This window comes from Mirounga leonina, unplaced genomic scaffold (genome assembly GCF_011800145.1).
Source record: "Mirounga leonina isolate KUSES-001 unplaced genomic scaffold, KU_Mleo_1.0 Mir_173, whole genome shotgun sequence".
Taxonomy (NCBI): domain Eukaryota; kingdom Metazoa; phylum Chordata; class Mammalia; order Carnivora; family Phocidae; genus Mirounga; species Mirounga leonina.
The window spans coordinates 26,984,600-27,011,976 of NW_023270447.1; the positions used below are offsets into that span (position 1 = coordinate 26,984,600).

Genomic DNA, 27,377 nt, shown 5'->3' on the forward strand with positions numbered 1-27,377 from the left:
ATCTATTCTGATCTATTAGTGCCCAAGCTCAACCATTTACACATTGCTAAATATTTTAGTGTTATCCTTACTCTATTTAATCTTCAAAATAAACCTCCTGGGAGACAGGAACCCTGGAAGCTGGAGACAGAGATACTATTCAGGGACCCCTGACCCTGACTTTGCCTGCTCGTCCCCATCATGCCCAGAGGAGGTTTTCTTGCGTGTGCTCGTTTGGCTCTAGAACTGGGAGAGCCCACTATCAGTAAGCATTTTCTTACATGGATGTGCCTAGGGTATAAATTCTTCTAAAATAGTAAGTTTGAGTTTAAAAAATTGTGTTCTTCAACCTTGGAAGTAGTGTTTCTGGCAGCTGTGTGGCCCATAGGGAACCAGAGGAAGAGAAGAGCGAAGCCAAGGTGTACTGTGTCTGCATGCACCTGCTTCTGATACAAATGGCCACCTGGATGTAGGTGGAATCCACTTTGGTATTTTTGGCTAACTATTGGGAAATGGCAGGTGTACGTGTGCGATCTTCCTGCCCATCTATAACCAACCTGAAATGCTGTAAATTCTATGATAAATGAGGAAAGTGTGACAAAGGAAGGTTACTTTGTCTAAGGTGCTAATAGTAAGGTAAATATTAGATGTGTCTTTGGGACTCTAAAACGTGCACATCTTGTTTCAACTTTCTTTTAGCTGAAAAACATTTTTCTCTAAAAACAATCTTACATAGCAACCCAATCAGTTAATAAACAATTAATGTATGCTCTGATTAAAGCAAGATGAAGGCTAAGAGTTCACGCTCAGCGCCACCGTCTCTACTTTGAGCAGTGCCCAAAGTACCTCTTTGAAACTTAGTGCTCTTAAGATCAAGTTGGAAAAACAATGATTTCCAAAATGCTGCCTCCCTCAGACTCACTCTTGTTCACCTTGGTAAATAATTTATTCAACAAACATACTGTGTAACTATTGACTGCCAGACTCTAGGAATGCAAAGATAAGTAAATACTGTCTGCCGTCAAGAAGCTCATAGCCTGAGGGAGGAGAAAAATACAGGAAAAATAAATTAACAAACAAACAAATTAAAACAACCACCAATATTGAGACTTTTCGTATCAGTTCTCACAACTGTAAGAGATGAGAATGTTTAGCTCTTTAACAGATGAGAAAACCAAAATCAGAGAAGTTAAGGAGATGATGTATTGTCATGAATCCCCTGAGTGTCAGAATAAGGATTATCATCCTGATCCCAGGGATGCCAAAACCCAGAGACTCTTCTGTAGGATGCAGCCTGCAATTTGTGGTAAATCTTTAACAAAGTAAGCACATTTTACCACAGATTTAAATTTAAAATGCAAATCTCTTAAACAAGAAGGGGGGAAAAGCCCACAGAAACCAACAGATTAAATCATTAAAATCATTATCATAATAATACCACTTTACACAGCCACTGTCTTTACACACCTATTAGCTCCTTCCCTCTCATAACAGCTCTGTGAGGTAGGAAGGGCAGGCATTTGGCTTTCACTGAGGGGAAGTAAGTCTCTGGGCTATTCATGGAAGGTAACCTGGTGGGGTGAAATTTACTGGCCTAAGGGAAAAACACCTTATCTTGCAATCACTATCTCTAACTAATAGTGAGACTGTGGACAAGTCAACTAACCATGGTAGGTGACAGTTTGCTCCTCAGTAAAAGCAGAGTCCAGATCTTTCATCCTTCAGTTAAGGGTCTTTCAGGTCTGACTTCTGCAAGATACTATATGGCTTGGTCAAGAATAGAATCTACCTTCTATTCCAAAGCCTTCTATGATTTCATGCTGCTAGTTAATATTAAGCTATAGGGAAACTTCCTGGTTTCCTAGGCATAGAATTTGGTCATGTAACAATTTAACTTCTAATCTAATTTATGTTTAATTATAATTAGACCAAACTATTGAAAATATAGGTGAATAGTCCTGACTGGTTAAAAGCTGTGAACCCACATGATAAGTCAAGAAACTGTGGGTGGGGAAACACTGGAGAAAAATCTAGATGAATATAAATAAGAGCCACAAGAAGTGATAGCACTATGTGACTGCACCACAGACTTCCTGTACAGAAGAATGTTTTTCTAGTGCAGACCACAAAATTATCAGGGCAGCAACATATCTTAGTGTTTGGGATTTCGGTCTCAAAGTATCTGCAGAAACTTTTATTCCTCAGAAAGCAAAACACTGACAATTTCTTGACCGACCTTGCTGATAATTTCATTTCCCAGACAGCAAAGTAAGCAGTAAGGGGAACTCCTACTCTGAACCCAATTCTGACAGAAATCAGTAGGTAAGATGGAAATGATGGGAAACTTGGAGAAAAGCAACCATGCACTCTCAGAGTTTGATATAAGCAGTGTCCTGCCTATGCAAACACAAATGATTCTAATGAGCAAGAAAATGGGGAGGAAACTAAAGTAACCAGTGTGCATCGCAGGGACCAACTGACAGGCTTTGAATTTAAAAGAGTATGTGCAAAAGATGGTAAAAGGGGGCACATAATCAAGCACAAATTTGGGAAGGTAACATAGATCTATAAAAATAACATCAGTGAGACTAAAGCACAAAAAGAGCTGGGGCTTGTGAAAGATGCCAAAGAAAACAAAAATTATTTCCTTAGCATGAAATGAGGAAGAAGATCAATACAGGAATAGGCCCATTTTTTTTTTCAGTTGAAGACATAACATTTATTCATGAAAAGGAAAGGAAAGCATCTTTACTTCTCTATGTTTCTTCCCTGTTGGTTCATTCGTATCTCCGCTTACATGCCATCTCTTCAGAGTGGACCCTGACCACCTTTTATAAAATAATTCTGACATCCTCTGATTCTTAAGCTTTTTATTCTTCCAATCACTGACTGCCATTATTTCACATACTTCGGTGTTTTTCTTCTCCTGTACTAGAATGTAAGCTATCTGAGTGCAAGGAGTTTTGGTTTGTTCAGTACAGTATCTTGAGTGCCTTGTATGTACCAAGTACCACTCAATAAATATTTGTTGAATGAATGAAGTAAAGACCATTAGACATTGGCCAAAAATTGAAAGACAAAATAGCTAAAGTGATTCTAATGTAAATAACATTTATTGAGGACCCAGTAGGTGTCATACACCTATGTATTTATTTGCATTTTTTCATTTAATCATCCTCACTACAAAGTATGCATCATTATCAGATTGATAATGTCCCAGATGATACAACTAGACAGGTGTAGAGCTAGGATTTGAGCCAAGGGTTAAGTCCATGGTTTGAGCACTTCACCTATATGATATGCTAGGAGAACCTGACTGGTCTAGGTGCCAATATGTTTCTGGACCCCTCCGAATTATTACCAGAGACCTTCTAAGTGAGATTATGGAGTGGTTACCTGGTTACCTTTGAGAAACGGAATGAAGGGGATAAGAGAAGAATATTCTATGTTAAAAAAATGGCAGAGTCTGCAAACTTCAAATCTATGAAACTAATGTTGCTTGGGAGAGAATAGCCTAGATTATATTTATAAAAGACAATTACAAATCACAATCACAAAAGACAATTTTGTGAGCATTTTTTTAAGTGGCTATTAGGAGAAAGTATAAATTCAACAAGAATAAGTTATTCAGCCCAATCTTATATATTATTTTCTATAAAATTGATAAACCAGTATATTAGGGCAATAGAAATAGACATCTGGATTCTAGCAAGTCATTTAATAAGGTTTTCTTTACATCCTTGTGGACCAGATAGAGAAATATAGGTTTAGGAATAGTAGTATTATATATTTTCATAACTGGCTGAATGATTGCACCCAATGGCAATTTTAAGGAATCTGTGTCAGCCTGGAGGAAGGTTTTTCAAGTGGTATACCACAAGTCTTGGCCTTGGCTTTGTCTGATGTAAACATATTTATCAATGACTGAGATAAATCTGTAAGAAGGCATACTTGTCGAAAATTGGTTACATGAGATAGGAAAAGTGAGTAGTAGATACATTAGATTACAAGATCAGGATCTAAAAGTTCTTAACAACTAAAAAATGGGCTAAATCTAACAATATATAATTTGGTTGGAATAATTGTGAGGTCCTGCCTTGGTACAAAACACCAACTGCCTAAATTCAATTTGAGGGATATGAGATTTACTAACAGCATTATGAAAAAAAAAGAAGAGCTTTACTTGGCAGTGAATCAATGGGATAATATGATTACAGAAGAAGTACAAGGAGGAGGAGGTGGAGGAAGAGGAGGAGGAGAGAAAGAAAAAGAAGAAGATGAAGAAGAAATAATTTTGACTGCATTAATAAATTTAGGATGTGCATAGAATAATGGAGGATATAATCTGATTGTCTTTTAAGCTCTTCAGATTACCAAAATCAGATCTCAGAGCAACATTTTAAGGAAGATACAAATGGAAAAGTTACAAAACTTCTGGAATTTAGCAGCCTGCATGGTAAGGGGACTTAAAACCATCTCACATGAGAAAAGGTTAAAAGAATTGAGGAACTTCTGGCCTGAAAGTTATTATATTTGATAGCTTTATTAGAATAGTACAAAATAAATATAATAATTTTAATCGTTATTCACCATTTACTATTTGCTAGGTACTGTGCTAAACATTCTATGTTAATTAATGCTAGCCACAACCTTAAGAAGTAGGTTCTAGTTATGGATTAGAAGATTGAGACTGAGAGAGATTAAGTAACACATCTGAGGTTATAAAATCTAGCAAGATAATGCTTGACCTTGAACCCAGGTTTGTCTTTCTCCAGTGCCTGCCCATTTATCCTCTACAGCAAATTTCCCCCCACTACATGGAAACTCAATTACATATTGTGTGTGTGTGTTTACATATGTGTTGATAAAATTATGCAAAATGAGAGAGAATCCAAACTATTTACAGTATAAAGCTTGGAAATGGAACATCAACATTTTAAATGTGGGTGTCTTGGGTAATGAGAATATGGCTAGTTCTTTCTTTTATCCACTTCTTTTAATTTCCAAGTTCTCTTGACTAACCCTATCCTAATTTCATGAAAGTCTCACCTATATTTTTTGAATTAAAGACATTATTATGTGAAAGTGAGATTAGCTTTATTCTGAATGTCCCAAGATGCTGAATTAAGATGCTGCAAGGTATAATGAGGCACAATTCAGTTTAAAAACAGAACCACTTATAGTCAAATTTTTTCAAAGATGCAGTATCTTGATTGTAGAAATAGTGAACTTTCTGCTTCTGGAGATGCTAACCCAAGTCTAGAAACACTACAGTTTTATTGTTCTATGTGGTCAAGATTATAATCTGAAGGATCAACCATCTTAGAAATATGAGCCAGGAAAAAATAAGCCAAGGACTAGGTAGTTGTGAATATGTCACTTTATACTGAGGCCTTTCAGTCAGCTTAAGAAGCCTTATTTCGTGGGTACTTGTAATAAAATATTTGTGCAATGAATACATGAATGTACACATTTAGAACAGGAAAAGTAGACCATGGATAATATATAGTTTTTGTACCAGCCTTTTTACAAGTGTGTGCAGATAGCAAAGACTGTACCGAAAGAGGGCATGCTCATTTGTTTACTCAAGTTCTAAAGTACTCCTGGCTGTTGGCATCTGAGTACAGAATAAGTGGTCCCTCCAGGAAGTGTCATTTGGGCATGACCTCTACTCATACACACTCTCCCTCTCTGCCTCCATTCCAGACTCCTGTAAGAATACCATTTATTATTATTATTTCTTAAAGATTTTATTTATTTATTTGACAGAGAGACACAGAGAGAGAGAGCACAAGCAGGGGGAGCAGCAGAGGGAGAGGGAGAAGCAGGCTTCCCGCGGAGCAGGGAGCCCGATGTGGGGCTCGATCCCAGGACCCTGGGATCATGACCTGAGCTGAAGGCAGACGCCTAATGACTGAGCCACCCAGGCGCCCTCATTTTTTTTTTTTTAAACCAGGACTTCCATTAACTAAACTGAAAGTTCTGCAAAATCAAGAATCAATGTCTGTTTTGATATTTCTATATTATATAATGCTTGATATCATAAATGCTTGATATAAAAAAAACACAAAACACATGAATTAATGGTTTGGCAGATATATTCAGCAAGTTTTTCTTTTGTTATCTAATTATGGTCAGAAAAAGTGCTTTCGACTTCAAGTGTAGACTATTGCAGAGTTTACTTTTAAGTATTGCCATTTGTTATCTTTCTTTTTAAAAGTCATGCTATCTATGGGTAATTGCAAAGACCCACTGCTTCAGCCTTGAAACTGTTTTTTTTTTTTTTTTTAATTTAAGGTAAGAAAAGCAGTATGATTTTTCTTTTCGGGGTATAAAGTTGTCAATTTTTGCGAAATGATAAGTGCGTAAATCGAGCTTATGATATGGAGGACAGCATTAGAGTTTGAGATCTTACTTCCTTTTCAAAGGTGAGCTCTAAACCCACATTCACTTGTGGTCCTCCTACCACACAATTTGTATCACTATGAATAGGGCCAGGCCACAGAATAACTAACTACAAGAGAAGTAAATGTTTCTGCGAGTCCTTTCATATAGTTGCAGTAGTGAAGGGTTTTACAGTGAACAAACTAGATAGGCTTCATTTATTTTTACTATTCTACATATTAAAATACCTTTATGACTTTTCTTGTAGCTTCTCAGAAGACAGACATATTGTAACCTACAATAAGTATAGACCTTTAACAAGAAAATATCTGAAATTGAATTGTTAATATAAAGGAATCACCAGTTTACTTCAAAAAGGTGTAATTACATTTACTAGTCAAGAAACACTGTGATCATGGAAGGTATAGTAAGAAATATATTTTCAAAAGGCTGAGGTCAGAAGTTTGGGGGAAGCTGTCATATGATCATTAATAAAAAGATGGGCAAATAAATGTAACAGATTCCATTATTCATAAGATCAATTTAGGAACATATTAAAAATACCATTTTATAGACCACATGCCCATAGATTCTGAATCAATAGAAATTGTCTGGGGCCTGAAAATCTATAATTAAAAGAATGCCACCCAAAATTCTGATGCACAGCCAGGTTCAGGAACCATGGGCTTTACCCTAGGGATAAGAAGAGACTACAGAGCAGAACTTGTCCTCAGTAATAAGTGGGTTTGCCAGCATGACTATGAATGTTTAAATTAGAATGATGAGAAGCTGATGGCTGCTAGAATATTTCAAGTAAGAAAAACAAAGCCTAAACTAAGGCAATAACAGTGGGCACAGAGAGTAGAGCAGACATTTTTGCAACACATTTTATGAGTAGATTTGTCAGACAGGGTCATTTCTTCTGAGAACTCTCTCCCTGGCTTGTAGATGGTGGTCCTCTCCCTGGGTCTTCACATGGTCTTCCTCTGTGTGTGTCTGTGTCTTAATCTCTTCTTATATGGAGCCCTTATATTGGATTAGGGCTCATCCATATGACCTCATGTAATCTCAATAACCTCTTTAAAGGTTCTCTCTGCAAATACAGCCATATTCTGAGGTACTGGAATTTTGGATTTTTTTTTTTTTTTAAAGTAATCTCTATTCCCACCGTGGGGCTTGAACTCATGACCCCAAGATCAAGAGTCACATATCCCACTGACAGAGTTCACCAGACATCTCTGGAGTTTTGGATTTTAATACATGAATGGGGGGGGGGAGGCCCAATTCAGCTCATAACACCCAACTAGGAAAGGAATTAAAATGGACCAACCAGGTCCTTAATATAACATCAAATGCTCAATAAATATTACATTCTTCCCTTAAATTTCAGTCCCTTTCTCTTCAGGCCATGTAAAAATCTCAAATAGAAAACTGGAAAATAATACACCTAGGAGGGGCTACATGATAGAATCCCTCTAGATACCAGAAGTTTTTTTTTTTTTTAAAGAAACCTTTTTTTTAAAAAAAAATTTACCTATTTATTTGACAGAGAGAGAGAGAGCACAAGTAGGCAGAGAGGCAGGCAGAGGGAGAGGAAGAAGCAGGCTCTCTGCTAAGCAGGAAGCCCGATGTGGGGCTCGATCCCAGGACCCTGGGATCATGACCCAAGCCGAAGGCAGCCACTCAACCGACTGAGCCACCCAGGCGCCCCTAGATACCAGAAGTTTTAACTGTCAAAATAATAGGGATCTTAAACCTTATCAAAAGGAATAATCTTAGGTAATCCTTTTAACTTTGACCTGCCTCAAGAATAAATCAGAGGGAAGAAGTACATTCTGGTCGAGCCAGGGCTTCAAAAGAATTCACCCAGGACTCTTCCCAGTTCCCCTCCCTTGTGGTGGAAAAGGTATTAAAAGTATTATTCATCTATTGCCTTCTATGATTATCAGCATGCAGTGAAACCATCTCAGAATTTAATTTTCTTTATATAAGTGTAGTTATCAGGACCATTTTGTTTGCAAGTTACAGAAATAACTCAAATAAGCTTCAGCAAAGCAATTTACTGGTTCATGGATCCCTAGAAAGTTTAATAACTGGAATTCAGTCTCAAAATCAGCCTTCCTTGGGATCCATAAACCCATGTATTCTCCCTTTGCCTACAAATCGGCTCCATAATTCCAGTTTAAAAAATTACAAGGGCAGATTATGATTGGCTCAGTTTTGGCCAGTGGGTACCATAAGAACAATCAGGAGTTCAAGGTCAAGTGAGAATAAATTCCTTTCTAGAAATTTTCAAAACACAAATTTAAAAATATTTGGAAGTCCTTGAGATTTTGGGTGAAAATAACATGCTACACAAATAAAGGATATTCTAAAAATTTAGAATATGCTTATCATATTGAGTATTTAGCTAAATGGAATCTGTCTACAAAAAAAGTTTGAAAAATAGATTTTTTGTAATAACCATCAATATATATTTTGGTATTTTTATTCTAATACAGTATTTACCATCTTATTGGTTTATTTAAGCTGAACACAAAAGTACATATTCTTATTTCTACTCTTTTTTGTTTCCCAAAGTTCTTATAGCTTGGTAAATAAATGTGATCAAATTCCATTTCAATATAACCAGGTTTAGCTTGCAAGTTAAACTTGACTATATTACTAATTTATAACATTATAGAAAGGAAAGTTTATGTTATTCATGAGGAAATTAAATCCAAAAAATATTTTTGAATTTAGTTTTATGTGCATCAATGAAGGGGAGAATAAAAAAGAAAAGAATGAAAATGGTAATTCCAATATTTGAAGTCTTTGTGGGTCTGATTCTGCTTTTTATCTTTTTTCACCTGATTCTTGATTATTTGCCCCCTCTGTTTTTTTAATAGTGTGTTTGTGATTTCTGACTGTGGGCTTATACTAATGGAATTTTATCTATTAAAATTCTCGGAGTGATGGAATAAAGGGCTCTCTAGAGTGGATTTTCTTTTGATTTTACTGAGCCCAAAAGGCACAACTAGGGACCAGCTTAAATTCTTATCTTGGAGTCTTTAGACCACTGAGATTATGTGAATTTTTGCTAGAAACAAAGTAAGGCTGGATTATGATTAAGAACTTTCAGAGGAGAATTTTTCTTCTCTTTAGTTATGCATGTAAGACTTAAAATTTTTCTTGCAGTCCTCTATGGGATGGTTTTATTTGTAGACCAGATTAATGATGAGGATATATCCATTTTGAATCCTAGCACTAAGCCTTGGGCTTTGTCACTTTTTCTAGTACGAGCAAGAACATGAAAAGTAAAATTCTTGCTCACCCCATTCAGTAAATGTCCTTAAGGTAAGAAATACTTCAGTGTTCAACAAACATTTGTGAGAAAAATTATGTTGTCCTCTAAATTACTGTAGAAAGAAAATGGTAAAATTTCATATCCATCAAAGATAAAAAAAAAAAGGAAAATATCTTAACTTGATAGAGGATATCTACAAAACCCCTACAATTTAATGGTGAAACTTTCATAGCATTTTTTTTTTAAATCAGGAAAAAACAAAGTTGTCAACTATCACCATTTCTGTACAATACTGGGCAAGATGTCGACTTGGTGGAGTATACAAAAATGAAATGGTATAAGAACTAGAAGAAATAAAAATGAAATTACTCACAGAAGAAATCATTATTTTCATAGGAAATATAAGAGAAAATACAGATAAATTATGAGAATTAATTAGAAAGATCAGAAGGTTTTCTGGATAAAATAAAAATACAAAAATTTGTGTTTCCATGTATCAGAAACAAATGTTAGAAACCATCACTTTAAAATAGAAATAATTGGGGCACCTGGTCGTGATCCCGGGGTCTTGGGGTCCTGGGATTGAGCCCCACATCGGGCTCCCTGCTCAGTGGGGAGTCTGCTTCTCCCTCTGCTTCTCCCCACCACTCCTGCTCTCCCTCTCTCTCTCTCTCAAAATAAGCAAAATCTGGGCTGCCTGGGTGGCTTGGTCATTAAACATCTGCCTTCGGCTCAGATCATGATCCCAGGGTCCTGGGATCAAGTCCTGCATCGGGCTCCCTGCTTGGCGGGAAGCCTGCTTCTCCCTCTCCCACTCCCCCTGCTTGTGTTCCCTCTCTCGCTGTCTCTCTCTCTGTTGAAAAATAAATAAAATCTTAAAAAAAAAAAAAAAAGAAAGACATCCTGTCTTCAAAGACAATGGCTATTAACAGATAACATATTTAACTGCTCTAAAAGCAGAGCTGCTTTATTATTATTATTTTTAAACAGAATAATCTAGTGGCAGTAATCAGTGCATGGAGTGAACTCCCTCTTATAAAAAGCCCATCAACTGTTTTTTGCTAATTAAGATGAATATTATTCCTGTGAAATGAACCAAAAAGTTATATGAAACCGGAAATCCCAAAAGAGATCTATAATCTACAAGAATAATTGCATGCAATTTTAATTGAAGGAAAAGGAGAGAACTGTTTTTAATCTTTGCTTTTTTCAATATCTTAAAACTAATCAACCTGTTGGCCAATTAACAATTCTTTACTATTACTACATCTGATCTAAAAATTGACATCTGATATATTGGAAACTGTTGTGGAACTTTAAAAGATAAATGGCAAAATGACTATTGGCTATAGTTAACTCCAATATGAAATTTTTGTCATTAATGAAATAAAGTAACAAATTTTTATTAATGTTCTCAGAAATAAAATATATTTTATTATTCATTGAAGACTAGATGCTGTGACTATTCACAGAAATATGCATTCAATCTTTGTTCATTAAGTCAGAATTGGGAATGAGAGGAAAGATCTATTTGGTTGAAGTGCAGATTAATTACACTGAGAAATTTGCTTTATTTAAATAGTTGGCATTTATCTCTAATCTACTAGAAAAACTTGTTAATGCTGAAGATTTATTTTATTTTAAAGCTAGTTTGAATAGATACATGTCAAACAAAATATATATTTACATTTCAATTCAGTTCATGTAATACAGAAAATGAGTGGCTTGCTTAAATTTGCAGTTACAGATCAGAAAGAAATAATGGGAATGAGCAGATGTTTTAGTTATCCAATAATTTGTTATGTTGACCCAATCTAGCTTATGGATGGAAAGTTAATTTTATTTTTTTTCTAAAATGTCATGATATGTCAGTTGTACTAAAGATACAACTAAAGATGTTATATCTAAATATACTAAAGATATCTTTATCTTTAAGGTATCTTGTGCTAGAAGTTCCTTAAAATTGCCTAGTTGTCTATTATACTTTCTTTCAATCTTGTACCTTAAAATAATACACATTAAACTTGCAAAGATGACTATTTGGTTGTAGATGAGTAAATTACACAGATTTTAGATCAAAGTTTTTGTTATTATTGAGTAGTTTGATTTACTGACTTAAAGTCTGAGTTATTTTAAAAGTTTTACCTTCATGTTTTAGCCTTTCCCTAGCTAGACCTTTTCTCCTTTTTAAAAAAATATCTATTTATTTATTTATTTATCTATAAGAGATTTTATTTTCAAGTAATCTCTACCCCCAACATGGGACTCAAATTTACAACCGGGAGATTCAGAGTCACATGTTCTACTGACTGAGTCAGCCAGGTGCCCCTAGACATTTTCTTCTGAAAAAGTTCCTAAAATATCAAAAATGTTTATTTTTTTCATGCACATTTGCCTGAATTCTAGGAGTACTTTTGTATTGTAGTAAAATTAATAAAAGTGATAGACTAGACCTCATTTAAAATCCTTCATTGTCTTTTTTTTTTTTTTAATCCAAGTAATCTTCAATTTATATTTTTGGCTCCTTCTGTGATTAGGTGGGGTTTTTTGTTTTTGTTTTTGCTTTTTTTAAATTGTATAAGATCATTTTGATTATGCAATTGGCACAAGAGGTATTTCCTCTATTATATATATCTATATTTCATTAATAATAAATATACAGTTTTGAGTAGCCTATTCAAATAATATTTTCATTCTGATTATAAAAATAATAGATATATATATATTTTTAAAGATTTTATTTATTTATTTGAGAGAGAGAGAATGAGAGAGAGCAAGCACATGAGAGGGGGGAGGGTCAGAGGGAGAAGCAGACTCCCTGCCGAGCAGGGAGCCCGATGCGTGACTCGATCCCGGGACTCCAGGATCATGACCTGAGCCGAAGGCAGTCGCTTAACCAACTGAGCCACCCAGGCGCCCAATAGATATATTTTTAAAGATTTTAATTATTTGAGATAAGCGAGAGTGAGTGAGCGAGAGCACAAGCAGGGGGCAAGGAGAAGGGTAGAGGGAGAGGGAGAAGCAGGCTCTCCACTGTGCAAGGAGCCTGACACGGGGCTTGATCCCAGGAGCCAGGGATCATGACCTGAGCCAAAGGCAGATGCTTAACCGACTGAGCCACCCAGGCACCCCATAATACATATTTATTATTGGAAATGAAGATGGAATGAAGACTATTAAACCACCCATATTCCCACTGTTTTGTGCATCTTTTGTAAAACTTTTTCTAGGCTTACCACCAGTTTGCTCTCAATTCTCTCTCCACTGGATACATACGCACACATGTACACAACATATAATGTATATTTTCTAGGCTGTGCTTTTTCACTTAATAACACTTTTTGATGATTGGTTTATTTCAAAGAGATTTTTTCCTACAGTGAGAAATTCCTTCTTTTTATAGGAAATATCGAAGACCACTGAGGGGAAAAAAAACTTCATAGGAGACAGTAATAACTTGCTGAGAAATATCATTTTACATTGACCTTTCCCATTCAATAAAATTAATTTTTATTGTTATTTGAATTGTAAAGAGGTTATGATTAAGACTAAAACTAAATATTACCTTTTTTGCATCATAAAAACATAAAGGCAAGAAAACTATGTGTTTAAACAAAATCATACAGTATCTAGCTTGCCTAGGAGAAGTCATGATATATGCTCTTAAAAAACAAACATTTTTAAATTCACAGATGCTGCAAAGCCCCGGTCAAACATAAATTACAATCAGTTTTTATGTAACAGTAAAAATTCCAAAGGACTCTTACTCACCCACTCTCAATATGTATCACAGATATGCTTTTTCTTTATGCTCATAGAATATAAACCACATTTATTTCTATATCTGTGTATATTTTAAAATAAATTACCCCAGAAAACAAAATGTTGACTACACTGTGTTCAAATGCAATACAACAAAGAAAACGGAAACTTTATATTCCCTCTGAAGAGCCTGGAGCATATATGGTGAGAATTTTGGACTTATAGAATTTGAATGCAGCATCCATTTATTTCAAGAGTATAAGCTACCTTATAATTATCAGATCATTCAATATATTTAGCAAATGCCACTCCACTTTTATTATAACAATTCACTTTTTCTTGTTTGTGTTGAGTACTATCATATATAGAAAGAGCTCTTTACTTACCATTCTGGGAAAAATGAAATTTATCATTATGCCATAAATACCCTGGAAAGCAAAGAAAATATTATTATTTATTATACCTCCATCCATAGGGGTTCTAACCACCAAATGTAATGCATCAGCAGCAAAACAAAAATGAAGTAAATCTATTGCAGAAAACGTGAATCAATGTTCTAAGAATTATTGAACACATATTGCATGCCTTTGGACAGAGCTACTTTAAGATTAAACAATTGTTGTGATAAGTAGTTTCAAAGTCAGAAATAAAACATTTTATTTTCCCCAAACAAATATTATAGGATTAAGAGAATATTGTCAATGAACTATTTATTCTTGTCCCCTTTCGCTCAGTTGAATCTTTCAATGATACAGATGGGACAGCCATGCCTAAAACTTTTTAAGGGAAAACTGAGGGTCACTCTACTTTCTTGAAGTCAACATTAATGACCATTTTTTTAAGATGTAAATTAGTTTCCTGTTGGGAATCATGAACTGGAAATCTGATGTAGGAACTGAGAAACAAAATTAGGAGTCCAAGCTCCTACTTTTTCACACTAAATAAATGATAATAAAGCATTATTTATATTCCTATTGTTTTCTGTTGATTCAAAACAAGATTTTAATTGCATCACATGATAAGAATTAGAACAAAATTATATTTTAAAAAGGCATTTGCTCTTGAATTTATTGTGTTCTTTAAAATTTTTAATTAACACTTTCACATTTAATAATTAGTAAAAAATAACCTTTCTTAATGTCAATAGTTCTAACATAAAGAAACATGTCCAGGGGCGCCTGGGTGGCTCAGTCCTTAAGCATCTGCCTTCGGCTCAGGTCACAATCCCAGGATCCTGGGATTGAGCCCTGAATCCAGCTCTACATTGTGCTCCCTGCTCGATGGGAAGCGTGCTTCTCCCTCTCCCACTCCCCCTGCTTATGTTCCCTCTCTCACTGTGTCTCTCTCTCTGTCAAATAAATAAATAAAATCTTTAAAAAAAAAAAAAGAAAGAAACATGTCCAGATGTGAGAAAATATGCTTTTCTCATATCCTGAAAAATGTTATTACATATTGGTCGTTTTCTGTTCCTTTACTTACTTATTTTTTAAATATCAAAAACTTAATTTAATTAAAAAACTTAACCACAATGAGTTCATCTCCCTCAACCCTTCTACCAAAACTGGATGATGGCTAATGAAATTTTAATGGATAACACTCAGAAAAGGGTTTTTACTTGAATTTTTGGATAACGATATTTCAGACCTTTCAGGATTATTTTTGAATGAAGTAATTTTGAATAAAAATTATCATATGTTAATGTAATCTGAATCATTATTTCCAAGAAAGATAATATTTCTACAAATGAGAACTAGCTAAAATTTCAAATGACAAATATATATTTTTAAGTAAGCTCTATGCCCAACATGGGGCTTGAACTCATGACCCTGAGATGAGGAGTTGCATGCTCTACTGACTTAGCCAGCCAGGCGCCCCTCAAACAACAAATATTGAGGTTCACAAAATTTACTTTTTTCTAGAGAATAAAATTAAGATTTGAAGTGTGTCCTACTTAGATTTTGACATTGAAGACATATTTTTAGGTATTTTTATTCTCAAAGAAACATTTGGGTAGAAAACATGGAAGTCTGAAATTCTGTAGTGATTCAGGAATTCTGCCAATGAGTGTAGTTTCTTTTTTTTTAATTTATTTTAAAGATTTTTATTTATTTATTTGAGAGAGAGAATGAGAGAGAGAGAGCAGGAGAGGGGGGAGGGTCAGAGGGAGAAGCAGACTGCCTGCCGAGCAGGGAGCCCGATGCGGGACTTGATCCCGGGACTCCAGGATCATGACCTAAGCTGAAGGCAGTCGCTTAACCAACTGAGCCACCCAGGTGCCCTGAGTGTAGTTTCTTTTAAGAAAACTATTTTCATACTTCATTATAAATATTAATAATTTATTTCAAAATTTGTATTTATTGATTTTTATTGAAATATTTTAATGGAAAAAAATTCTTTAACTTAGAAATACTTCACTGATGTGGTGCTTATTCTCAAATAATTATCAATATAATTTTTGATATTATAATTCATATTTATAATTTCTAAACTGCTAAAAAAAAAAAAGCAAAGTATTTTTAAGCACCAGCTCCTGAAGAGGGCAGCACGTTCTAGATATTATTGAATTCTAAGCTCAAATCTGACAGCTTTGGCTTTAATATACTTTTTTTAAGAATTTGAGGGGAGAAAAAATTGGATATTTTTTATAGATGTCTGCTCCCATGATACAATAAACTAGCAGAAATTCTAGGCAGCTGTAGACCAAGGTCAAAACTGTATTTGATTATTAAAAGAGAACATTCAAATTAGACACCTAAAGCAATGTATTTAGAAAGGGAACAACAAAATACTAGTAAGGAGACTTTCCATGAGGAATGTGTTTTATCTTAATACTGTAGATAACTTTTCCTATTGGCAGTGCATTGACTGTCAAAACTACTAAAGGGGTTAGACTTAATTATCTCACTTCTTGCACATTTCATCTCAATTGCTATGGCAACATTCAGTTGCCTCAGCAGCAATGCACACTTTAATCAGATATTTCCTCCTTATTTCTTTATGAGCCAAAACTGTGTAGTCAAATTTACAACCAAGTCCTGATGAATCTGATAACACTTCCTACAATTTAATGGGCAACTTGCCTCCACCCACACATATAAATATTTTCAGAGAGGCCTGTAACTATTGGACAAGTATAAGACTTGATAAGAACATACTTTTGGACTTTCCTATTTCATTGATTTTTTTTCTCTCTTTCTGCCATCATTCCTTTATTAGAAGTTTTTTTTTTACCAATTCAAAACTCACTCCAGCAAGTCACTACCATGGGTCATCTAACCTCAGTGAGAGAGCCAATGAGTAAGGGAAACAATCTCTCACATTCAAATGTCAGCCCTCCTGAAGAAGCCTATTGAATTATTTGCATTTTATCTGAATATATTTGGAATTGGCACATCAAAGAGCCTCTATTTCTTGAAAGCAGGTAAGAGAAGGAAGAAAAATAACTGAAGACAAAGCAAAACGTATGAAATAGGAGGAAAACTGTAGGGTATCAGACTTAGAGGGCCAAGCATGAAGGAAATTTAGTCAAGCTTCAGTAATAGCAATTTTAATGAGAAGTAAAAGCATGATGCATTAAATTGTTGATGTCACTTGGGTGAATATTAACCATCTACATTGTTGGACAAACCATCATTTTAGCACTTTGCAGAAGACTAGAGAAACTTTTGTGTGCATGCAAGGAATATTCAAACTGTCTTCAAGTCTGATCTAAAGGGTTAGCTTATTATATTTTCATAAATGCTTGGAATTTTTCAAATAGTAACTATATTTTAATTTGATACTGTATAATAAATTTTTTTAGAAATAGTAATTAAGAAGCAAAGTGATCTAAGGTCTTCCTAACAATTTTAGGGGCTGCTAAAATTTGTATTTATTTTATCCCAAAGTTGTGATAGTCCTCTGGAGAGAAATTTTATACCAGTAGCTAACAGTAATATTTCAACATGATTTTTCAATCACTACTTACTAGTGTCTAGTAAAATTTTCATTAATAGAAGCAACCAAAAAGATGCTTTCTGTAGCTGGGTTTCTGACATTTTAATAGCAATTTCTAGATTGTATCTTAAGTATTATAGACCACTAAATACAGCATTCAATCAAAACTTAACCAAACATAAAAAAGATTATTTAAGGTACCAGTTGTACATATTTTTAACTTTAATTGAGCTGATTGTTAACAGACTATGTTCAAAATCTACTCATTAATGATGAAGTTTCGATGCCATATAACCTTAGGAGTAGCTGAAGGAATAGTAGTTTAATTAAAGAGAACCCTGCAGAGGAAGAGAAGCATGGAACCTATCTTCAAATATTCGAAGAGCTTCTTATGCAAAGGAGACAGTGAGTATCTTAGAAAACCAAGAGAAATGGTGGAAGTTTCAGAGAAGTGGATTCCAGTTCTATATAAAGACAATTTTAAGACAATTAGAATTGCTCAAACAATGGCTCAAGCTATGAAGCAGTAAGTTCCTTGTCAAGGCATATTTTATAAACTGTTTGCATATAGACTCTTCATTTTCTGTTGCTTTAATTCTGGGACAACATCATAGAAAACATGGTAGAATCACTCCACAGATTTAGATCTGGGAGTTCAGATGAGTCCCTTCTTAATGAATTTTTCAAGTACCAGTCCTTTATGTCAGTATGGAAACCTAGCAATTATCTGCAAACAGCATATTCAGCAGCAAGTTTGCAAATCCTACTCTGGAGAAATGGTCTAAATGAGAAAAACAAACAGTTCTTAGTGAAGAGTTACCTAAAACCTCCAACGACACATGTAAATCGGCCCTAACTGGCATTCTTTCAAGAACCTCAGTAGATGCCAAGGAGTGACTAAGGGTGAAGAATGAGTTTCCCATTCAGTCTTCACTTGGCTCTTCTACCTAAAGCTGGGGTGTTGCCAGACGATGTATGCTGCTGTGTTAGACTTGTTCTCTGGATGAAAGGAAGATGTTGGCACTATCCTCAAACTCTTTATTCACTTAAGAATAATAATTGCTCAATTAAGGGTCCAGAGTTTTTTCTGTACCCAGAGAGATTAAAAGTTGAAGAGAGAATTGCGCATGATGTGGGAATGCTCATCTTCACCAAGATTGCTGAATAAGATAAGGGAAAGTTGTAACTAATTTGAAGATTATAAATATAAGGAAATTGCTGATTCTTGAGTCAAAGCAGTGGGCACTTTTTGTGTAATACCAGATCCTATAAAGTTCTAGTTTATGTTAGTTGGAGATAATCTTTTTACTTAGTTTGGTTTTGAAATTTCCTTGTGTGATCCTGCTTTCAAATCACACTGAAGGAAACCAAAGACTCACAAAAGGTCTTGCATAATACCTAACCTTAATGTGCTCTAGGGCTGTTGTCTGGAGCATGAGATCTTTTGAAGAATGACTGTCTTCCAGAAGCATCTGTTTCTATCCAAACAGCTGATGGGTAGTTTTGCAACTATAAGAGAAGCTAACTTTAATTTTTACCCTCAGAGAATATGGGATGTTACCCACTTCATGTTCTTGCTCCTGCTTCTCCAGGCTTCTTCAAATCAAGCCTTTATATTAACTTATGTTGTTTAAAATTCTACCTGCTGAGGTTTTGCTGGCAAATGGTCTTGAAACTTGTTTCCAAACTGCTCACCCACAAAAGCTTTTTATTAGCCAATTCCATTTGGTTGGCTATACTCCAAAATGGTCTTTGGTGAACAAAAACATTAGCTTCAGAGAAACAGAAACTTCCATGGCACCCTGGAGGAAATTTTTGATCCAAAAGACACTACTAATAAACCAAAGTGTCATTGCAAATTCATGAACATTTCCTTATGTCATGAAAAGCAGTAGGAGGAAAGGGCTGCTTTTGTGCAATGGTTGTTCCGTGTGTATAAACCTAGTCCCCAACTTGAGATCAAAGATTGTCTCCAATCAACAAATATTTATTTAGTGCATACCATGTCTGAAGCTTAAAGAGTCAGAAAAGACAAATAAAATTAAAATTCTGCTATTTGTTGAATGAATGAAGACATACTGCTGTCCTATAAAAAAAACCTTAATCATCTATAGGATTATAAAATTAACAAGAAACAAAGCGCAATATCTCAGTCTTGTCTCTATCAGTTAAAATGTTTAATCTATTTTATGCCACAGAAGGTTTGAATGTATTTCAACAGCTCTACCTCCTTCATTTAAATGGTTTTAACAACATAGAAGCACAAAAATGTTGCTTTACCCAGTATGGCCTGCACCTCCACATCTACCCATTTACACTTTGTGTCTGTGGAGCATAAGGTATCTTTACTGAACCCCGTTACTGCTTTGATTGTGGCTTAATGAAGGCAGGAAAAGTCTGTGTTTTTGTTTGCTTTCTGGCCAAAGCAACAGTGCCTGGTAAACAATAATAAGCATTTAGAAAATGATTATTCAATGAATAATGAGTGAATAATAAGAGGAATGAAATGGTATTGACCTAAATGCAAGAACGTTCAGCAAGGTTAGTGTGGCTTGAAATGGTGTTAGCTTCATGGAAGATAAGGGGTTTTTCCATGGGGCCTTCAGCAATAGATAGGATTTAGATAGAAGAGGGGAAGGAAATAAGGTATTTCTAGTAGTGTTAAGATTATGAGCAAAGGGATTGTTTGGATGCAGAGATATTAATGAAAGGATTTCATTCTTCTTGATGGGACCACGGGTTGTGTTATGGGTTAGTGATTTTGTTTGGTTTAGATTAATGGATATTGTATAGTAGTGTTTCTCAGCCTTTAATTTGCATTCTTGGGGATTTTGTTAAACTGCAGACTCTATTTTAGTAGGTCTGGATTGAGGTGTGAGATTATCTATTTCTAACAAGTTCCCAGGTGATGTTGATGCTGGTGCTATGCTCTGAATTGCAAGACTGTGGAGGATTCTTAAAGCTAGACACAGTCATTTGGACTTGATACAGCAGTTATTCGAAAACTACTCTATGTTCTCCAGCAGTTACAGCATGATGAAAACTGCATTTAAGAAGATTAGTGTGTCAACCTTATGAATAGTATGCTAAGGAAGAGAGAATGTGGATATAGGAAAACCAGCTGGGAGGCTGTCTTACACTTTATCTGCATATTTCACAGATTTGGTTTTCAATTACCTGTTGATTGATTAGTTTGTGTGGACATGGTCAGTTCAAAAGTACTTTCTCAGTGGAATAACTGTGGGCCCACTGACTTTTGAAAACAAGTCAAGTTTAGGTAAAACACATGGGGAATTCATGAAGGCTCTTCTGTTCCTCTGCATCTGGAAAAACTACATTCCTTCTTAAAAATAGTTGAAATGTTAACTCTTCTGTTCTTATCATACTATAAAATCGTAATCATGTCCTCAGATGTATGTCTCAGACTCTGATCTTATTATATCATAAAGATAATAATAATAATAATTAGCAATAGTAGTACAATTAGTGTTTTTTGAGTGCTTATTAGGAGCGCCAGGCAAATTGCTAAGTTTTATAATTAAATCCTTATAAAAATGCTGCGAGGACTGCTATTATCATCCCCATTTCTACAGATGGAAAAAAGAAAAGAATACTTACATGCTTTAATATGGTGTTAGCTACATGCCAATAAATATATTTATTCAGAGAATGATCAGTCAAGATGTGTCCTAAGAAATCACTGGTTTCTTAGTGTAGCTTCCGTTTTTGCTTGATAGCAAATTTGATCTCAAATAATTATAATAGGAATTTGTGAGTGTTTTCCTATGTCCTAGGTACTACATTAAGCAATTTACATGTTTTGTCTCATTTAATACTCATAATAATCCTATGATTTAGGTGTAATTATTACCCTTGTTTTACGTATGAAGAAAATGAGGCACAAAGATATTTAATAATTTGTCTACATTTCCATATTTACAGAGCAGAATTGTAGTTTGAGCCCACTACACTGTAACATGGAGTTCTGAGTGTTTTCTTTAGTTTTTCTTAAGTGAACACCATAAATTTCTTCAAATCATAATATTTGTGAAAAGTTAATTTTCTCACAAGCTAAGAAAGAGTCCATGAAATGTAAGAGATCTTATTGTTATATTTTTGCTTCTATGAGTACATTACAATGCCTGACCAGGAGGAATTCCCCAAGACTGGCAGACATTTAGACATGAAGGCATTTTTTTTTCTATGAAAGCATAGCAAATTTCAGATAACCTGGGGCCCCCATACACCTCACCTCTCCAGTCATGCTACAAACCCCTCATGCCCACAACTCAATTCCACAAAAGAATGAGTATTCTCCAAAACAGGGAAAGGAATATTCAAAGGAAAGTCTCCTTTAAACTTTTTTTGCCTTTAGGAAAATATAGTGGACCTCTGTATTCCCTTGTTAGGTTAATAATGATAATCTTTCAGATATTTTAAATGTCAGATACGATAAAAATTATTACTTGATTGACCAAATAAATAAACATTCAAATACAAGTAGAATATTTTATGCCACACGAGCTTAATATTCTAATTTAAATTTTTAATATTTAAATTTGATAATGTCATAACTTCTGAAAATATGCACTTTCATATTTTATTATAAAGAAAATGATTTAATTTGCCCAAGTACACCAATATATTTTTGAGCATATCCATTTTTTAAAGATTTATTTATTTTAGAGATAGAGAGCACAAGCAGGAGGGGCAGAAGGAAAGGGAGAGAGAATCCCAGGCAGACTCCATGCTAAGCATGGAGCCTGACATGGGGCTCAATCCCACGACCTGGAGATCATGACCTGAGCAGAAACCAAGAGTCCGACCCTTAACCGAATGCACCACCCGGGGGTCCCGTGCATATCCATTTTTGATTGCACTTCAACTTCCACTTCATAAATTTACTTGCTCTTCTAAATTTGTCTGTGCCTTTTGCACACGCAGACATTGATAACATTGAAGAGATGCAGTGTATCTGTAGCTCCATCTTAGGCTTCTCCTCATCCGTGACCTGGATGGCCAGTTCCTGCTGGAATTTACTTCAAGTTCATACATGGAGGGAACATTGTAATCTATTATTTGCCATACTATTTAAAAATAGTATTATAGTAATGTAAGTAAATATAAAAATGTTATCTATCCACATATTATTTCTACTAAGTTTTCTGCCCCTCAGGACATATCATAATTTTCTTTTTTTTTTTAAAGATTTTTTATTTATTTATTTGACAGAGAGAGAGAGCACAAGCAGGGGGAGTGGCAGGCAGAGGGATAGGAGAAGCAGGCTCCCCGCGGAGCAGAGAGCCCGAAATGGGGCTCGATCCCAGGACCCCGGGATCACGACCTGACCAAAGGTAGATGCTTAACCAACTGAGCCACCCAGGCGCCCTTCATAATTTCCCTTTTAGATAACGTTCATTGATGTTTTAATACCTATCATAGAGATTTGGCCCCTTCCTACTAAAGTATATAAAAAGGCCTTTAACATTTAAGTAAAAGAAAACTGAAAGCATCCTTACAGCTGTTAGTACCAAACATCTGAGAAGTCTTAATTGTTTTCACTGGAACCCCCGCAGAGGATATTGTTCTTTTTTTATTATCGTTCTACTTTATTTTTAAAGGGGGGGGGCTGCATTCTATACCTCAGATTGTATTATACAAATTCATAAAATATAAATGACTTTTCTATAACCTGAACATTATTTTAGGATTATGACAAAATTTCAAGGGAGATGTTGAATCTGGATTTTTTAAAAGTTATTTTCTTACTTTGAAACAATTCCAAATCACAAAAATGTTGCAACTGCAGAACAAATAATATCGCTCCTGAATGATCTGAGAGTAATAACAACTGAATACTTGAACATATTTTCCCCACAAATAAGGGCATTTCTCTTTTAAATGAAATACAGCCACCAGATTCAGAAAATTGATACACCACTACCATATAATCCTCAGACTGCATTTAAGTTTTGCTGCTTGTTTCAATAATACTCTTGATAGCAAAAGGATCCAGTCCTGAATCAAGCAGTGCATTTCATTATTATGCCTCTTTAGTCTCTTTTATTTTTTATTTATTATTATTATTTTTTAATATTTTATTTATTTATTTGACAGAGATAGCGAGAGCAGGAACACAAGCAGGGGGAGTGGGAGAGGGAGAAGCAGGCTTCCCGCTGAGCAGGGACCCCAATGCGGGGCTCAGTCCAAGGACTCTGGGATTATGACCTGAGCTGAAGGTAGACGCTTAATGACTGAGCCACCCAGGCACCCCATGCCTCTTTAGTCTCTTTTAATCTAGATTTCCTCAATTTCCCCATTATTTTCATGGATTTGACATTTAAAAAAATTACAATTTAGTTATTTTGCAAGATGCTCCTTGTTTGAGGTTTATCTTCTGCTTTCTTATTACTGGATTTAAATTATCTGTCTTTGAAGAATCGTGAAAGTGATCTTGTGTACATCTCATGGTATCCTATCATTTGGTACATTACTTGAGATGTTAGTATTAACTCATGATTAAGGCGATCACTGAAAAAGAATTTTTTTGTAAGTATATTGTGGAGAAGTACATTAACTTTCAACTTACTGATTTACTTATATCAATATGAACTCATGGATATCCATTTTATCCAATAGGTTATAATCTGCTTTTATTATTGTTCACTTTGATCTTCCAATAGTCTCAGATATGGGCAGTGTGATCCTCTTTAATCTGACTTCTTTCTTTGACATGTCTCTGGCATTGTTTTGAATACTTCCATATTTTTGCCACGATAAGAGAGGCTCTTTTCGTCTTTTTCATGCCCCAGCTCTGCAAACAGCTACTTCTCCAAGCAGTCCTAATTTCTTTTATTCAGAAATGGTATTTAGAAACCAAGATTTGGGAGGTAGATGTGCCCATTGTTTTGGGTGTGTCATTGTTCTCAGGATTTGAAACTAAGGAAATATATGTAGGAGAAATTCATCTATCTATTTATCTGTCTATTTTACATATATACACATATTAAGATATATCTTATATCTATATCCACACACTAGGAGTTCACACTGATATATCCATTTTTAAACCAACACCACAGGATCCAACATAGTTTCTTTCTTTTCATATTTATAACTACTTTCTCCAAAAAAGAAAACCCTATCTCCCAATTATCCTTAATATATTTATTTATTTTATCTATTTCCTCATGTATAACCAATATTCTATTGCTGCTAAACATCCCAGTCCTCCCTCCCCCCACCAGATGCTCTTCTCATCCTTCTTGAGCTCCAACACTGCTCTTCATGCTGCTGAGGCTCTCCCCACCTACACTCTCTATGGATGCTAACCTTACTTGTCCCCATGTAACGAGTTTGGGACTAAATTGTTCAGGAGAGAAAGAGAAGGAAAGAGAAGGAAAGATGCAAAGGAAGATGGAAAAAAAGAGAATGAGAAGAACTTGTAATACTTTTAAATTGCTTATTTGTTTGCTCTGTGGATTCTAATGCCATTGCATATTACATATTTAATTGAAAAGTTCTCTTTTTATTGAGTAACAAGAAACAAAATAACAAGTCTACTTTAACTAACTAGACTTCAAATATTTGACAAATATTTATTAAGTACCTACTCTGTGCCAGTATAAATAAATTTTAGTAAAAACCCAATTAACTGCAGTTCTCAATCAATATATTTTATTTACTTGCTTTTCAGGGAAATTGGCCAATTATAAGAAATCACATCCAAATTGAAGATTTATTCCAAACAAGGTCAGTCATAAAGTCAGTATGGATTTTACTGTAATTCACATGACTTATATATTATACTATATAAGATGTGATATTCAGAATTATGACCCTGAAAGGGAATATGAAACTCAATCACAATCTAAATACTGCCATGCTCACTATAGACATGTTAGAAATATTTTCAACAAATATTGTTTTATTCTGTTAACCATAAAACTATATTCCCCAAACAACCAATTTCTAGTTTATTTATTCATTCTACAAATATTTAGGAAGTATCTATATGTGTCAGGCACTGTTTAAGAAAATCTATTGAAGTTCCTGTTTTGATGGAGTTTAACATCTTAGTGAGGGGAAAAAAGATAATAAACAGTCAATATGTGCTATTCCAGGTATTATAAGTGCTAAGAAGAAAAACAAAGAAAGCTAGGGGAGCTGCCTTAAAAAGATAGCTAATTTAGTTTTTCCTTGCCATCAGTTTGTCATTTATCCAATGAGATTCTCTTTCTCAAGATGAGAAATACATTGTTCTCATATTTGTTTGCTGGTTTTCTTTAATATGTTTGGGTCAAATTTATAGTAAACTCTTAGTTGTATCTAAATCATTTTGAATAGACTGGGCAGATATTAATCAAGATGGCAAATTGGAAAGGTAAAAGGGAAAGAAAGAGTTATTTGGGGAAGCAGTTTGAGTGGATTTTTAAATTAAAAAAGAAACCCGTATATTGCTTAGGTTTTCTACATGAGTTACGATATCTTCATGATGTTTAAAAGCTATTTTTGTTAAAAAAAAATATTTTCACAGTAGCTGAATTCCACTTCAAACAGTATGCTGATAGAGCTTATGTATCCTGAACAAGAATGAATGGAAGATGAAATGATTGAGAAAGACAAAAATCTGTAAATCTTTCTATTGTTCATTAGCCACTTTCCAGATATGTATGTTTTACTAACTCCCACAAATGGTCACTCTACTTTAATAATTTAAATGATGGATATGGCTTAAAACCCTTCTATTATTCTCAAGCAAAATTTGGTATCTTATTCCTTAGCTCAAAAGATTTGTCTACTCCGATGGTACTGTTATAAATGTAAAGAATTGATAATATCAGTTTAACAGAAAGAAAAATAAGAAAATGAAAGTGAGTAAATTCTAGGATAGATTAGTAAATAGAAGTCAGTAGCATCTATATGTGAAAGAAAGATCACTGGACAGGAATTTTGAGACCTGATTTGAGCTCTTCCTAGTTCTTGTTAGGTAACTTTGGGCAAACAAATCCTACTTTCTTATCTCCAGTCTTCTCTTTGGCAAAATGAAGATGATGCCAGTTTGTGTCTAAAGTCACCATTTAGAAACAAAATCCTAGAGTCAAAACAAACAAAACCAATAAAAAAGTATCAGCCTCATATGTTTTGACACACACACCTTCTCCCACTATACACACACATACAGTACTAAAGAAAAATTATTTTTCAGTCAAATAAAAGAATATGTTGAATACTCAATTATTAAAATTCCTATTCACTAAGATTACTGTTCTGTTAGTTTCGATCCTTTCAAAAATTACAATAATCCTCTCAAACGATTATATTTGAGAAAAAATAAGGATAGGAGAAATAGCTACATTATATTTCTCTTTTGATCTTTATTTTTTTCATAGAGTTCACAAAAGACGTCTATGTCTCAATCATTTAGACTTTGCATATGTGCAAAAATACATTTTATGGAAAAAATCCTGATACATTCTATATTATTTCTCAAATAAATAATAATAATGTACAAGGTTGAATTAGTTTATTCATTCTCAGAGAGAAGGGGACCCAAAATAACTATTGTACTATTTAAATTATTGGAAAAAAGAATCCAATAAGTTTTGTTAACCACAATAATACCTTGGCTTTTATATAGTACATTTATTCACAGTAGAGAATACTTTACAAAATATGCATGTGATTTTCCTAGTTCATTTTCAAAGGCATCTTATAAAATACAGATTAAACAGTTTCAAAAATGTATTTCTTTTACTGATTTTGCCTCCATAATATTTAGCATCCTATATTTTCAATTTTAATGAATTATTCCTTTTTAATGTGTACCAATTTAGTATACATATTATATACACATATTTGCAAAGGTGCAATGTTCACTGGCAAGGACCTTACAATTGGTATTTTATTTATTGTATTTTATTTTTTTATATGGAACACTTCACGAATTTGCATGGCATCCTTTGTGCAGAGGCCATGCTAATCGTCTCTGTATCATTCCAGTTTTTAGTATGTGTGCTATGATTGGTAT

At 34.4% G+C, this 27,377-nt stretch overlaps 1 protein-coding gene and 1 non-coding gene across 2 annotated transcripts in view; one reads left to right on the forward strand and one right to left on the reverse strand.

Moving 5' to 3' along the window:
• The window catches only part of LOC118018943, a 43,922-nt gene extending 18,752 nt beyond the window's left edge, over positions 1 to 25,170 (forward strand). Inside the window, exon 2 of the mRNA XM_035017714.1 lies at positions 25,044 to 25,170. Coding sequence (XP_034873605.1) covers positions 25,044 to 25,133 — 90 coding nt within the window. The 3' untranslated portion in view covers positions 25,134 to 25,170. The remainder of the gene's footprint in view (positions 1 to 25,043) is intronic.
• Positions 25,171 to 27,271: 2,101 nt separating this feature from the next.
• On the reverse strand, positions 27,272 to 27,377 carry LOC118020439. Its single transcript, XR_004681879.1, has one exon. It is a non-coding gene; the product is annotated as a U6 spliceosomal RNA (small nuclear RNA).